Raw genomic sequence first — 16,042 nt, forward strand, 5'->3', positions numbered from 1 at the left:
TTTCGGCAGCTTAAGTTTTCTACCTGCTACCCGCTATGACAAATGGTTGATGCTTAGTTTAAAGTTCACACACCCTTCTTTCCTATTTAAAATAACTTAATCAGTTGATTTATTGATTTGAAAACGGGAATTATCCAAGTCAGGCTGATCCCAAGGAATTGATTCACAATGAAAAGGTTAGTGTTGCCTGTGGTGTTTTTCTGAGGTGGCTCATTCAATGCATAATCAACAGAATTCGCAATATATGGTTTTGGCAACTTAAGTTTTCTATAGATTTTTGGGAGACCTTATAAGCCTAAAATAGGAGTGTTATCTTTCAGTGAAATCACAAACTGCAGACAAGTTAAAGCAAATGTTTATTAATTATAAAACAAAGAAGCGAAGGCTGTTCTCAAGCGGAGGCTGTACTATCAATTAGGCATTTAATAGTATTCAACCTTTGTGTTTGAGTTATTTGCCTCTACGGAAGCTTATTTTTTTTTAACACAAATTATTATGTTTGTGCTGACCAAATTAAGAAATGGAATGCCTTTTTTTTTTTTTCCCTTCTAGAAAAGCAATGTATTCGTTAATAAATGAAAAATCTACAAAATTATGGAGTAGCAAATATTGTCAATGCCAAAGATTCTTGAGCGTTGCCTATTCAGGCAAGGGAGCTAGAATTTTCTTTGCCATCTTGAGCATAAAAAATGAACCTCAAGCATATAGTGAGATCATTGATAAGGTGGTGCCAATCTCCAGGGCATGCAAAATTTACTTGAGGCCTCCAATCGATATCATTGTGGAATTAGCTTCCATGATGAGATGACCCTTGAGATCTTTAGGGAACGATTTTATACCTTGAGAGAATGTAAGAATCAACCTCAATCATACAGTGAGATCATAGATAAGTTGTGCCAATCACTAAGGCATGAAATATTTACTTGAGGTCCAATTGATAGCATTGGTGGAATTAGCTTCCATGAGGAGATGACCTGTGAGATCTTTAGGGAACAATTTTTACCTTGAGGAAGAACTCTTAATTCTTTGATTCATTAGAAAATTTTCCCTAATTGACTGAAAGCGAAAACACCCTTATCATATGAGATTGGGCTCCCTAGATATCTACTCCCAAGCTCACTCATGAGCTACATGGTAAGCAAGTCTGTTAGCTCCAAATAGGGGAATATTCCATAGAGGTTTGACTTTTCTCATTACAACTACTTTATCTTAACATCTAACTACAATTTCTTTTTAGTTCAGGATTGAGACCCCAAAATTCTCGAGGGGTGAACGACACCTTGCCAGAGAACGAGCCTAGTAAAAAGTAAAAGAATTTTCATTGGACATAATTTTCTCCACCTATATCTGGACCAATAAGCCTAGCATATAATTCTAATAAAAAATCACCATTAATTTGTCAAGGGGGCAAAAATATCTATAAAGATATACTTGTTCCTCTCGAGCAACATAGCCCAAAGAATAGAATAAGGGAGTATCTATCAGAGATTCCTAACCTCTCACGAGAAGGCTTCCCATCCAACCATCAAATGAACATTATGCAGTTTCCAAAAGCAGCCAAGAGAAAGCCAAAATTTCCTAGCTACAAACAATGAAGGATAGTGCATATTTCCTCCTCTTTATGCATAAAACACGCATGTTTTAGCCCAAACTACTTACCTTTTAAGTGATTGCCAAGTTATTCTGTAATGGTAATGGTCAGCATAAAGGCTGGCCCGAAATCATGGCCATAACGATCATCATGGCCCAATAAGGGTCAAAATTTTTTGAAAAGGAAAAAAAGTACAAGGATATTAGAAAAGTTCAAAAAGATACTAGGACCCGAAATATGTTTTCTTTTCTAGTTTTTTGAACTTGTATTTGATTGTGTAACGGGCTGTTCTTTAGTAAGAATGTTGTCTCAGGCTGCCTGGTACTATTAGCTCGAGATTGACTCTGAAACAGTAAAACCCTCGTAGCTTTTATATATATATATATATATATATCCAATGTCAATGTATAATTAAGATTATAAGTTGACAAATGAGTAATGATGAATTGATGATGTAATTATTGGTCATTGCCTGACCACTATTTAGTATTTAGGCTTTGAACACACGTTGATCATGATTTGATGGATTAGGGCGTGTTACATATTAGTACAAACCAAAGATGGAAAAAGAAAAGGAAAAAGTGATAGTTACCAATTTAGATATTTTCCAACATGGCCCACTTATCTCTAGTTCATTGAATCCCACTCAATTTTGTGTTTTGATCCTCAAAATAATCCTACATCTAGTTTAAACTTTGTTTCTAGGCTTCTTTCATGTTTGACATGAATAAAGAAGTGAAAAAGGAGAGAAGTTGAGAATAAAATTTTCAAAATGTGCCATTTTGGCTGTATCAGCCCCATAACGGTGCTGATACGGGCCTATACCGTCCTTCTTTTTTTTTTCCCCATAACGGACTGATTCACTCCTGTATCATGTAACATTGGTGATTGTTTCCTTTACGTAATGGCCTTTATGGCTTTAATGTAACCATTTTTTAATACCGTGGTGATTGCAAATCAAAATAACATCCACCACCTTATTCGACAAAAGCATTGATCTTCATGGTTTTAAATATCTGCATTGATCCCTGTATTGAGCCCCAATTAGCAACACAATACAAGCCGTTATGACCCAATATCAGCCCTGTATCAGCTGTTACGGGCCCATACCAACCCCTTATTGCTTATTGAGGTGGGCCGATACGGATACCATACAGCCATTTTGCATCGGATGTTTAAAACTATGGATAATTTGCAATGGAATAGGGTTATTGTACACCTTTTTTCTTTGGATGTTGATACTGGCCATGGAGGGAAAATGGAGGAAAGACTTGCAAGAGAAACGGCCTTTTATTATCCCAAGTCCTGACATGCTCATTTTTCCATATATTTGGGCTATAAGCCTCCTCAATACCCAAAGCTCTAAGAGGCAAGAGCCACGGAAATCATCCGCAAAATTCCTTCTGAATTCGACTCTCCAGACTACTTGGACGCCTACCCGGCCTCTTTGGACCTTGCAACGTTATAGAGGCTTGTTATCAAATACTAGAAGCTTCTCATTAAGATCATCCTAAAATCTCACTGTATCTACCATCCCCCTTTTATATCTACTACCATACCAAAACAATTGCTGAGTTCGGCGTAGACTGTGACACTCTATCTCTATAACCTCTTCCCCTACCATTCCTTCCGCAGTTCCAGCCTTTCTTACCTTCTATGTACTTTATCCTCAACAGTTCATTCAAAGCACTTGACTTTTCTTATCAAACCTCCATAGCCATTTCCTGGGAACATCTTTATTTTCAAAATATAATTTTCTTGTACTACTGCCCCCTTTAATTTTGAATGTTAACCTCTAGCAGCTTCAAGAGGCGATATCTTGTGCTACTGCCCCCTTTATTTTGCTCCCCTCCCCTCCCATGAGAAGTCTCTTCGAAGTTGTTCAATTTTATCCATCAGCAATCAATGGAAATAAAATAACTACAAAGGTTACACAAATTTCCCTTGATTCAGTGATTCCTTTGTCCAGACATGTTATAGAATATCAACATCGGGGGGTTTATCAGCACAGCTGAAAAACGATATGATGTGGCATTGACTATTGGTATTGACCTATCTCGGTCATTTTTTTATTTTATTTTTTTAAGCCAAAGAATTAAGACAACATCAGAAAAGGGAAAAAAAAAGTCTGTTCAAGGTCTATCCTTTTTTTTTTTTTTTTTTTGGTATTTTAGAAATTTATCTAATGGTGTATTAGCATTGTCTGTTAAGAATGCTGTCCATCGCTTGACTTGTTGAAAGTCTACCAAATGGACCTTAAATCTGAGTTGGTGAATTAGGTCCCATCACATTGAAATAAAACAAAGTGAAGATGAAAACATGAAAAACGTGATGATTTACTATTCTTATGATTTTTCCCATAATAATTCATTCTGTTTCAATTTGTCGAATCCCACTCAAATCATTTGTTTTGATCCCCAAAATAGGGTTAGATCTAGTCTAAAATGACTTTCGAATGGTTGAAATGAAAAAGGAAAGGAAGGAGAACAATCGGAAAAATACAAATTTGGGCCTTTATGACAGTATTAGGCACGCATTGGCGTCCCTATATTGGCAGACATGGACAATATGGCCCTAAATTTTTGGGCTGGTCTGATTTGGCCCTATATTCTGTATTGTATCTGCCCGATAAGGATATGATATGGCCTTCATGATAGCCTAGGAGTGCCCCCCCCCCCACCGCGCGCACACACTAAACCAGCTGCAAAATTTGCACCTACTCTATAAAAGTATGAAGCATGCCACGTTGTCACTTTGTCCACATGTTATTGTTGCCATACAGCAATTTTGTTCAATGGAATGTGGATTTTGCTACAATAGCAAATCGCAGATGTTTTTGGCTGCTAATTTTGATGCTTGGGTTATATGTTCTAACTTGAGGCAGTTGCTGAGTTGTAGGGCTGAGGTGTGATGTTAAAAAAATTGTGCATTTGAGGGTCTTGTATGCATTATTTATATTTATGGGAATTTGTTCATAGTAACATTGTACCTTAGGTTGTTAAATACGTGTGACTGTGTGAGGTCTTGTTATTTAATTGGTTATATTTTTGTTTAGTTGCAATCAGTGTATAAAATATCGGCGATATTATCGAAATATCACCGATAATATCGGTGTCGCCGGCTATGCGACACCGAAACCCCGTTTTTTTGATTTGCTCCCAAAAATCGCCGATAATCTCGCCGGATTATCGGTATTTTCCAAAATATCGTCGATATTTCACTGTTCCCACCAACCACGGGTGGGAACTGTAGCCAACAACCCCCTTTGTCGATAAAAGGGGAAGTTGTCGGCAAAAAAATGTAAAAAATCGAAAAATTACCTGTTTTTTCGCCCGGATCTGGAGGAAGAAGCGGAATTCAAAGCCTTGAGTGCAGATTGGCAATATCCGGTAAGATTCAACCCCAAAAATTTTCGTTTTTTCGTCGAAAAATCCTGCAACTTCTCGAATCTGCTTCCGGGGCGAGATCTTGATGGTTTTTTTTTTTTTTTTTCTTATTTGGGAATCTGGGATAAGGGAGAGGGATTTTCGGTTGAAATTTTGGAGAAATCAGTGGGATTTTGATGGAAATTTGAAATTTGAGAGGGATTTTCGGAATTTGGGGATCGGGCGGGCGTAAAAGGGATCGCGTACGTGGTTCCGTACGCTGTTAACGTACCGAACACATTCTTCGGGGCCCACTGAGAATGTATCTGGTCGATCCATGCGGTCCATCCGTTTTTCCGTCTTATTTTAGGTGTTGAGACCAAAATTTAAGCATACCCAAAGATTGAGTGGACCATACCATTGGAAACAGTTGGAATAATGATTTCCAATGTTAAAACCTTTCTAGGACCCACAGTGATGTTTATTTCTCATCTAACCTGTTCATAAGATCACACAGACATGGATGAATGGAAAACACAAATATCTGCTTGATTCAGAACTTCTGTGGTCCCCAAGAAATTTTCAACGGTAGATTTGAATTCATACTGTTGACTACGGTGTGGTCCAGTTGAGGTTTGGATATACTTCGTTTTTAGGATCATGACCTAAAATTATCTGCTAAAATTGATGGAAGGAGTGGATAAAATACATAAATCACAGTGGACCCCACAGTTGAAACCTTCCTGGTTCATGTTAACTGCTCAAGTGAGCTGTACTAAATGGAAAATGTGGTTTGGGAAATTCCAACCGTTGAAACCTTCCTAGTTCAACAGTGATGTTTAGATGCCATCCGTACCATTAATAAAGTCATTACTGTTGAGATGAACTGAAAACAAAAATACTGGCATGAACCAAAACTTTTGTGGCCCCACAAATATTTCAACTGTGGACGTTTAATTATCACTTTTTAGGCTCAATTGAGCTTTAGATACGGTTCATTTTTGGCATCATGTCATAAAATGAACTCACAAAACTGATGAACGGTGAGGATGTTTCACAAACATCACAGCGGGCCCGACCTGAGCTTGCAGCGCAGGAAGGAAATCTCAGTCCTGCGCTGCATGGGGTAGAAAGGCTTCAAGGGTGGAAATCATTATTTCCACTGTTTCCTATGGTATGGTCCACTTGAGACTTGTATGAGCTTCAATTTTGGGCTCAACGCCTAGAATGATATGAAAAAACGGATGGAAGGTGTGGATAAACCACATAAATTCATAGTGGGCCCAACTTACAGCGTACTAAGTAACTTAGTAGCAAATCCGATTTCTGCATTGGCTACGGACAAAAGCCGTAACTAAAGACACCCAGAACCACAGCTGAACTCGCTGACAGAGTGGAGATACCTCGTTTCAACACATGGCATCGATTCCAGTGGGGTGGCTAACCCAAATGGCTGCTGATGTCACGTCACCGAGCCATGTGGACCCAGCCATGATGCATGTATTATATCCATACCATCCATTAATTTGGAGATATATTTTTATGTCATGAGAAAAAAAATGAGATAGATCTAAAGTTCAAGTGGACCCCACCATAGAAAACAGTGGGGACAGTGACGTCCAGCGTTCAAAACTTTTTAGGGGCCACTGAAATTTTTGATCAAGCTGATATTTTTATTTTCACTTCATTTATCTCGATGTTAACTTATGAATGGGTTGGATCTCAAAAATACATCACAGTAGACCCTATAAATATTTCAACGGTGGGTGTGATTGCTCCCACGGTTTTCTGTGGTGGATCCACTTTAACTTTAGATCTATCTCATTCATTTTCTCACGCATAAAAGTAAAACGATCTCTGCAAATGGTTGGATGGTATGGATACAACACACGCATCATGGTGGGTCCACATAGCTTGGTGACGTCACTTCAGTAGCCACTTGGCTACTGACCTTGTCAGCATCTAATCCATGTCCCAAAAAAAAAAAAAAATGGATTGTCTACGCCCCTGCCACCAGCCAATGGCTAGTGGTCGGTGCTCTGTGGGCCCCACCATGATGAATGGTGGATATCCAATCACTATTATTTTCCTGTGGTGTGGTCCACCTGAGATTTATATTCCTATCATTTTTGGTATAAAGCCCTATAATGGTATGTAAAAATGGATGAAACATATACATTATGGTGGGGGCTGGACCGCACTGTCGTGGATGAGGCTGGGGCCGCACCTAATTCTTTACCCATTACTCCATGTGGCTTTCATGCACATGCATTCATAAAGTAAAATCCAACCCGTCCATCCTATGAAACTGTGATTTTTACTCCAAATTCCCAAAAATCAAGATGATCAGTTAATTAAATGGGCTACACCAGAGGGATTAAGTTGGGAGATAACGTCCACCATTTACATGGACCCATCAAATTGTATGTATAAATCATAGTGGGCCCCATAAAGTTTACTCAGTATGCAATCTGCAGACTCTTTCCTTAATTGTAATTTATATGAAAATTTGATTTGATCTAACATCTTAGCCCTTGAAATGATTTGGGCTTATTACACTGAATACGAGCCGATGCACTTTTTTTTTTTTGTCCATTATTGCAAATTTGTATACTACTAGGGAGCAAAATGTCGTTTGGATCGGGAAAAGGAGGAGCAAGGGACATTGGGTGGAAATATAGACAGCCAGTGGAGGGGAATAAATATGGAGCCATATGCAACTATTGTGGCCAAGTGATACGGAGTGGGGGAGTGTCTAGGCTAAAGGAACATTTAGCAGGGGGATACAAGAATGTGAAAGACTGTCCAAGTGTAACAAGGCCAATGAAGCGAAGTCACGCAAGCTGCAGCAAAAGGATTGGGAGAGGGATATGAGGGAGGAGCTATAAGGCATTGGACGAGGCCTAGGTGTTATCGACGAGTACGATGATGACGACGATGAGGGGATCATGTACCCGGCTGGCTGTGTTACAGCTCGAGAAAGGAGTGATTTTAGACAAGTGATTCGTGAGTCTCGGGCTTCAGAGTGGGAGGGGGAGCAAAGAAGTCGTATTGATGAGAGTAGGCCATCGTTTGAGACGTCCCGACATGAGGCTGGTGGGAGCAGCAGACGATTTGATGGAGGCAGCGGGCATGGCTTACAACGCACGCAAAGCGCTCGTGTCCCAGATGCACCCATCGCAGGCGTTAATCAAAAAATATTAAAAAATATGTGGAGCAAGGGGCTCAGGGAAAAAGTGGGTGGCGCTATATCTAGGTGGTTCATCTCGATCCATGTACCAGCAAATGCATCAGCCAGTCCTCACTTCAAAAATATGATTGAGAAGGTGCAGCATGCCGGGCCTGGCGTGAAGCCTCCCACGCCATAGGAGATTCTTGGCGTCTGCCTTGATCAGGAGCACGAGGAGATGCAGGCTTGGGTACGTGGACTCACGCCGAACTGGAAGCAGTATGGAGTAACAATCATGTGTGATGGGTGGACAGGACCTACGAAATTGTCCATTATCAATTTCATGGTGTACTATAGAGGACAACCGGTTTTCCTCAAATCCATTGATGCATCGGCAAGAATAAAAGATCACGAATACATATATGCTCTCCTGAAAGGAGTGATTAGAGAAGTTGGGTCTCAGAATGTTGTCCAAGTTGTGACCGACAATGGCAGTCCGTTCGTTAAGGCGGGGAAGAAATTGATGAAGAAGTTCAATCTCTATTGGACCCCGTGTGCGGCACACCGCATTGATTTAATGCTCGAGGAGATAGGTCAGAGGGATTCTGTTAGGAAAACTATCCAGGATGCGAGAAGAGTGACAAACTTTATATACAATCACTCATGGTTATTGGCTGCAACATTAGACTAGGTGCGACACGGTTCGCCACGAACTTCATTGCCCTCGATAGCTTATACAGGCACCATGTGGGTCTGAGAAATTTGTTCAGATCCGAGAAATACATGGAGTGGAATCAGTGGAAGATTGAGGGTGCACAGACCTGTTCGAATATAGTGCTTTCTGATTCCTTTTGGGATAAAGTTCACAACGTCGTTTCCTTCCTGCATCCGATGTACAAGGTCCTACGAGCCGTAGATAATGAGATGTGGCCTTCGATGGGGTCGATGTATGAGCTTGTGAGAATTATGAGAGAGGGGATAATGACTGCAATCCCCACTTCGTATCAGTGGGTGATCAATATCATCGATCGTCGATGGACTGGGACTATCGAGCATCCACTCCACCAAGCTGGTAAGTTTGTTGATACAACTGCTTACTGTAAGTATCACTTCTGTTTGTATGTTAATACAACTAAGTAACTAAAATTTGAGTTTCAGCATACTATCTGAATCCCAAATTTCATTATAAACGTCGGCTCCATGAGAATCGAGATTTGACGATGGCCGTTCACGAGGCGTTCGAACGATTGTTCCCAGAATCAACAGCGCAAGCAGATTTCGGTAACCAGGTAATGCAATAAAATTTATTCCTTATAGCCTGTAGAAATATGAGTGATTAAAAATAATGACCTGTGAATCCGTGTTTACAGTTATTGCGGTTTAGGGATGCGAGGGGTACGTTCTCATCCATACTAGCAAAAGCATTGATTGAAACGATGATGTCGTGTGAGTATGGTAACATAATTAGGTAATTGCATTTTTCGTTTAAACTTCAAACTAAAACAAGTTCCTCATGGATATATAGGTGAGTGGTGGGCGATGTACGGAGTCGACACGCTCACACTGCAGTTATTGGCAGTCCGTGTTCTCGCACAGACTGTATCCTCACCTTGTGAGAGGAATTGGAGCACATGGTCACTCATACACACCAGCAAGAGGAACAGATTGGCATATGAGAAGTTGCAAAAGCTCGTTTACTGCCATTATAATATGAAGTTAAGAGAGAGACAGTTGCGGATAGACCGAGACATGGAGGAAAATCAAGACCCGTTAGACCTGTTGTGTATAGGTAACATGGCACAGATAGGTGATGATGATGATGACCCACTTTATGAGTGGGTCAAATCAGTTGATTTAAATGATGCGGAGGGAGGCCCTGCTCCATAGGTAGCTGAGGGAGCAGCGGCTCTGGGTATCGATGTCGATCAGGTAGTAGAGGAATAGAAGGTGGACACAGACTCCTTTGATCCTTTGGTGAGGAGTTCGGCACATTCCAAAAAGGGTGAGGAAGCATCTTCACGGCCCCCTCCTCATCATCAAGTCGTAGTGAGTGATGATGATGATGAGACTCAACCCCCACTTGACACTGGTCCTGGGGACGACGACGACGACGACGACGGTGATGAGGGAGGGGACAGACGCACCGACACTAGTATAGGTGGTACTAGTGGGGGTGGGGGTGGCAGTGGTGGGGGGTACACGACGGCTCAGAGCCAACGATCCGTTGGCCAGTTCACTGAAGAGCAGAGCTTTGACCATGCCACTCAGGACGAGGATCATGGATCTTGTCCACCATCCAGGGCGAGAGCATCAGAGCCCAGTTATATGTTCAAGCGTCGTTCGAAGAACAAAGCTGGATGGGCCGCGGCTGATGCTCTCACACGCAACCTGTCATCTATGGACATAAGTTTAGATCAGGGGAGCTCCACCTCTGTCCCACCTTATGCTCATGGGGGATATCACGGGTATGGCCATGACAGCTCTGACATTCAGTCACGCTTTTCTACCCATGGGTACAGGCAGCCGGAAGATAGTTCTTCGAGTCATGACCCTTTAACAGGAGAATATTCGGGGTACCCGTATGACTGGCAACAATACTATCAAGGAGTTGGGGTTGGACTTGATCTATTCCCTCAGTACCCTGCTCAGGAAATGCCGTCGATGTATGTCACACAATTCTCACGTCTAGGCGTACTCGTACAGTTTGGGGAGGATGACTATCAGAGGTACATAAGAGAGTTCCTCAATTGGTACGAGCAGAGGATGACCTGGGAACAGTGCTGCCAATATGTTGGGTAGCAGTACTACTCTCAACTGCCACAGGATCCGGACAATGATTACGAGCCACCTCGTCACTCTATGTGGAGATGAAACATGGGAAGAAATGTGTATTTTTTTCAATTCATTTACTTTTGCATGTCTTAATTGTTGTAAGCTTGCATTTGTAATATATAAACTAATTTTGGTTACTATTTGAGTGATTTCTTACGACAACGCATACTTTTTGGCCCCCATTAAATGGAAACTTCTAATTTAATGCATTTTTTTTGCAAAATTTTCATTCCTGAATATGTAAATATGTGTATTTAGGCATGTCCTGAAGTTTCACTGAAAAATTCCACCATTTTCCCCATATTTCCCTGCATTTCCGGTTATCGGCGATATTATCGGCGATAACGATATTATATCATTATCTCCGGCCAGCGAAACTTGTAGCGATACCGACAACTCGAACACTGGTTGCAATTACTAAACTTTTGAGTTATTGTGTCTTAGCAAGAACAAGTATTTGTTTCCCAATTATAAAATTATCTCTTACTTCGTAATGCAAATTTTGCCACATACACATTTCTTTCATTATTGAAATTGAACCTTGTTTTCTTATGATTCTCGTAAGAAACTACTTTAACAAGTTTTTTAGTTGTTTTAATCTGATTCTGGATTGGTTATGCTTTGTTTGCTAGTCTAGTGTCTAACAAATGCCGTATTACGTGAAGTTGATTCTGAAATGATTGTCCCCAGAACTTTTTGATATGTTGTCAATTGGATAGCTATTTCTTAACTGGACTTCTTACTTAACCTGCAAGTCATGCCATTCCTATTTTGCTAGTTGTATTTATCTTATTGTTATTTTTGTCAGGAAAAAAGTCATTGGTTTGGATGATCTTCTTACTGATTTCTACAAAGAGAAAAATAAACGTGTCGAAAGAGAGACCACACAAAAATGCTATAATTCTGATGAAGACGACGATAATAGTCAAGGAAATAAAGAAGTGTTGCTATCCAAGTTTGTTGATGATTGCCAAAAGCAGGCAAAAAGGATGACATTATGTGCTTTTTCTAATACTAGTTTTACCTTCTGATAGAACATTCTATTTCACCCCTTCTACAGGTGCATGAAATAAGTACTGAAGAAGAATTTTTTGCATGGGGTCAACAAATTTTTGGGCAGCAGGTCATAAAAGACACCCTAAGAGTTTAATACTTTCTTAACTTTGAGATCCCACAATTTTTTGATGTACCTTGTTAAATGTTTTTAGCAGTATCTGCCAAAAAAAGAAAAAAGAAAAAAGGAAAAAAAAAAAAGAGATAGAGATATGGTTACAGACAGAAATCCTGTTTCTATGAACTGCAGAAGTCTCCTCCACCATTTGCCTTTCCAGGAGTAAGAAGTATCACACTTTTGCAGTCTTTCACAAACAATGAGCTCAATTCAATGACAGAACTGGTTGCTGAAAGAGGTACATTTTATCTTCTTCTTCTTCTTTTTTTTTCGATATATATATATATATAAGTCTTCTGTAGTTGTATTTGTATTTACCACAAGGTTGAAGATTTTGTTTTCTACTATCTGTCATTTTTTATGCTCTCATCTTGGATGCACCAAATTATTTTGGTTCCAATTTTGAGTCTCTCTAATTAGGTTCCATATGTTGTAGGTAAGAAATAAGGAGGAATAATTTGTTAAACTTCTCATCAATGGACTCCTGACGTATACGAAGGAGTTACCTGTTTATGTGACTCTGTAAATTATATGCATGCTTGCCTCACAGCTGGTGGAAGTTGAAAATAAAAATGTCAAGGTAAAATGGCAATGAGTACTGGTTTGACTGGTCCAGTACTGCATAAAAGACCTTTTTTTAGCAAAATAAAATGGTAACAGTACTGGTTTGACCGGTCCATAGTGGGTTAAAATTATGAAAGTGCTATGGATATTGGCAAGAGGTTATTCTGTGTTTCAACAGAGTTATTTTGGATGCCCTTAAATCTCCACTAGTAGATATGGGATACACAATGCACGTGGAGAGAGAGGAAGTGGTTTGCAAGATGTGGGACATGGGAGGAGAAGCGGTTGTAAAAAAAAAAAAAACAAAGGTCTCGGTGATGGAGATCTTTGCTTACTACATGGCTTCACCTTGTAAATTACCTAAAAATGCCCTTTATTTTGATTTGAAACCCTTTCAATGTCCTTTATTAATGCACAATTTTAGCAAATTAAAAAAGTAATCACCTGCAAATTTTGTCACAAAGTTGTAGGCTGTAGTAGGGATGTTTTAGGAGATTATTGTACATTGTTCGTTTTTTATGTCAACCGTTGCTGGAAGAAAGGGGATGTTACCTCCAGTCTTTGAAAAATTTGGCAGGGTGGTGGACATTGTGATTCCAAAGAATCAGATGACTAAGGTCAAGAGGTTTGCATTTGCTCAATTAATGCAAACAGATGGAGGTCAGAAATCAATGGACGTGTTAGAAGAGGCGAGAGGTCTGATGGTTGGAAACTGTTGGTTCATGTCGAGAAAGATGTTAGAGGAGTTTCATTTAAGAAGTTGGCTAAGAACCTGCAGGGAGCAACAAAGGTGACTGGGTTCCATCATCTTATCAAGCCTGGTTGTTTTATTTGCCAGAAAGGTCATGATATAGAGACATATCAATTGGCTATATTATCAAGATGGTGGGAAGCAGGGCAATTTCTCAGAATGGAAGGAAAATATGCAATCAAAACAATCAGAATTTAGGATCCATGTATGGTATCCGTCGATCAACATACACATTTAAAGTTGCATAGAACAGAGGAAGATCATGCGGAGTGATTGATGGGGCCGATCCATGAATCAAGAAAGATCTAATGGGGATGATATTGTCTGTCAAAAAATTGGGTTGATCACAAAAGACATCATCAAAGGCACAGATTAATCCAGATTATGGTCAAGGTGTTTAGGTTGGTGTACCTGAATTCAATGGCTTGATGCACTGAAAACAGTTCCTAGACTGGCTGTTGAGTGGACAACTTTTGTATTGGAAGAATCTTCCCTGGTCATAAGGTCTGGTTAAAAAAATAAAAAATGAGGGGAAATGTAATCATGTGATGGGCACAAATTCAACAGCTTAAAGAAAAAAGAGGAGCAGAAGATTGATAGTTGACAGGAGACAAAGGGTAGGCTTAGATAAAAGTTTTTGCGCTGTATTGAGCTCGAGATCTCCTCTTCAGGTTTTAGAACTTCATCTATGCTAGCTTGCAGAACTACACCAAATGACTCTACAAGTTGATGACATAATGATCACACATCAAATCCAAAAATAAGTAGTGGTTAGTGGTTGCATATATTATTGGCCTAGATCTAAGATTAGAGATAAGTTTGCCTTTCTTGAGGTCTGGTAACTTAGATGAAGCCCACCATTATGTGAAAAGGTGGAAGAGAAAATAAAGAGGAAGAGCAGAATGCCAATTTCTGTGGAATTCTTGACGACTCATGAAGAACCTACTAAACCGACCATACTTCATTCTTGATAAGGAGGAAGGGATTGTGTTAATGGGTTATGACCAAGACTTCCATTCATGGAAAGGAAGCAGGTCCTAAATGCTTCAAGTGTCGTAAATTTTGCAAATGGTCCCATGCATGTCTATTGTGGAGGATGAATATAATGTGGCCTAGAAAGAGGAAGGTGATGAGAAGGGAGAGGAAGAAATGGAAGAAGACGTATTGGCAGCAAATGGAAGTGTGTCTTATGACTTGACGATGCCTGTCTACCTGTTTTGAGAGGATCAGTCAGTGAAAGTGCACTTCTAGTATGCAATGCCTAGTGATAACGTGATTGTGGACAATGGAAGATGTGACCATTTTATGTTGGAAGAAGAAGTGTAGAATTAAGTTGCCATGTGTTAATGTAATCCAACCATGTATTTTTATTAGGTGCCTGCAGGAAGTGAGCAGACAGTGACTTGACAGTGTTTAGCCTTGCTCCCTATTGGTGACATGTTCTGAGAGAGTTTGGTGTGACTTGGGGTGCAACTTGGGCAGGTTGGGGTCAACTCGAGCCCGACCCAATCCTAATTCCAACCTGAGGTGCCCATCCTGAACTCAACTCGAATTCCTCTATACTTGACCCAACTTGACCCAACACGACGAAATGCATGTGACTACTCCCAACTCAACCTAACTTGACCCACATTTTCTCAACCAAACCCAACTTGATGTCAAATCGGGTTGTCTTTGTCCAACCCAAATCCAACCCAAGGACCTTGACAACCTGACCATACCCAACCCAAACTTGGGTTGGGTCAACCCAAACCCAAGTTGCAGCCCTAGGTGCAATGTCATTCCAATGAGCATGTAACATGCTCTTGTGGATGTCATAGCTACATGGCATATTGTGCTACTCCATGAATAACACATTTATTCATGTACCAAAAGAAGATGAACATGCCTAAATTGAAGAAGAAACATGGGCACATGCCCAAGCATTGATGTAGGTACAAAACAGCCCAAAAGGGCACTATATTGAGCCCAATAGCAGCTACAACAGCAACAACAAAAGATGTTTGTACAGACAGTTTGGAGAGCCAAGATTGCTGATGTCAGTATTCTCACTATTAAAAATAGCTATTTTTGTATGAATATGGACAACATATAGTCTTGGAAGGTTTTGGTGCATTTTAATTGGTCCATATGTGGATCCCTCTTGGTTTTACCATGAAATTGATGACAAATCCTTATGCATATAAGTGGATAACATATGTTTGACATATAGAAAAATCGGGAGGTCAGCATACTTTTGGATTTGGCTCTATTGACTTTAATTATGTCATATGTGACTGCATAATCATAAAAGAACACGTTCTGTTGCAAATGAATCATCATCATCATCTCAAACGTTCTTGCAGCAATTTGGGGATCGGCTTTTTATATTGTAAACATTCTTTGGAGAATCTGCATGTGTACTCGATAAAACAAAAGGTAGCTAATAGTGCTTGCCCATTTGAAAACCAGAGGAAAGAGAGTGATCATCTTGTTTGCTGTCAACATAAACCAATTTTAAATCTACAGAGAGAAGTTACAATCTTGCTAGCAGGATGTTTAAGAGAGCAAACTTTCCTTACTCTGGAGGCAGAGGTTGCCTTCCATGAGTTTGAAGCTA

General features: G+C 40.0%; 2 protein-coding genes across 7 annotated transcripts in view; both read left to right on the forward strand.

Annotated features, from left to right (window-relative positions):
• The window catches only part of LOC131251264 (uncharacterized), a 119,861-nt gene that overhangs the window by 16,791 nt on the left and 87,028 nt on the right, over positions 1 to 16,042 (forward strand). For all 6 annotated transcript variants that reach the window (XR_009173706.1, XM_058251884.1, XM_058251887.1 and 3 more), the window contains exons 2-4: positions 11,766 to 11,937; positions 12,018 to 12,080; positions 12,261 to 12,366. Coding sequence is in view for 5 of the 6 variants with exons in the window: in XM_058251884.1 (XP_058107867.1) it covers positions 11,766 to 11,937; positions 12,018 to 12,080; positions 12,261 to 12,366 (341 nt within the window). In the remaining variant the exon portion in view is untranslated. The remainder of the gene's footprint in view (positions 1 to 11,765; positions 11,938 to 12,017; positions 12,081 to 12,260; positions 12,367 to 16,042) is intronic.
• LOC131251266 (uncharacterized) lies at positions 8,960 to 10,263 on the forward strand. Its single transcript, XM_058251889.1, has 3 exons — positions 8,960 to 9,197; positions 9,284 to 9,414; positions 9,496 to 10,263. The coding sequence occupies exons 1-3, from the start codon at positions 9,017 to 9,019 to the stop codon at positions 9,595 to 9,597; spliced, it is 414 nt and encodes a 137-aa protein (XP_058107872.1). The 5' UTR covers positions 8,960 to 9,016; the 3' UTR covers positions 9,598 to 10,263.

Source organism: Magnolia sinica, chromosome 7 (genome assembly GCF_029962835.1).
Source record: "Magnolia sinica isolate HGM2019 chromosome 7, MsV1, whole genome shotgun sequence".
NCBI lineage: Eukaryota > Viridiplantae > Streptophyta > Magnoliopsida > Magnoliales > Magnoliaceae > Magnolia > Magnolia sinica.

Excerpts from the sequence above, each read along its gene's own strand:
- LOC131251266 (XM_058251889.1), top strand. The coding sequence starts at position 9,017 with ATGTACAAGGTCCTACGAGCCGTAGATAATGAGATGTGGCCTTCGATG. Across the intron at positions 9,198-9,283 it reads GCATCCACTCCACCAAGCTG|CATACTATCTGAATCCCAAA; the intron begins GTAAGTTTGTTG and ends TTTGAGTTTCAG. Across the intron at positions 9,415-9,495 it reads AAGCAGATTTCGGTAACCAG|TTATTGCGGTTTAGGGATGC; the intron begins GTAATGCAATAA and ends CCGTGTTTACAG.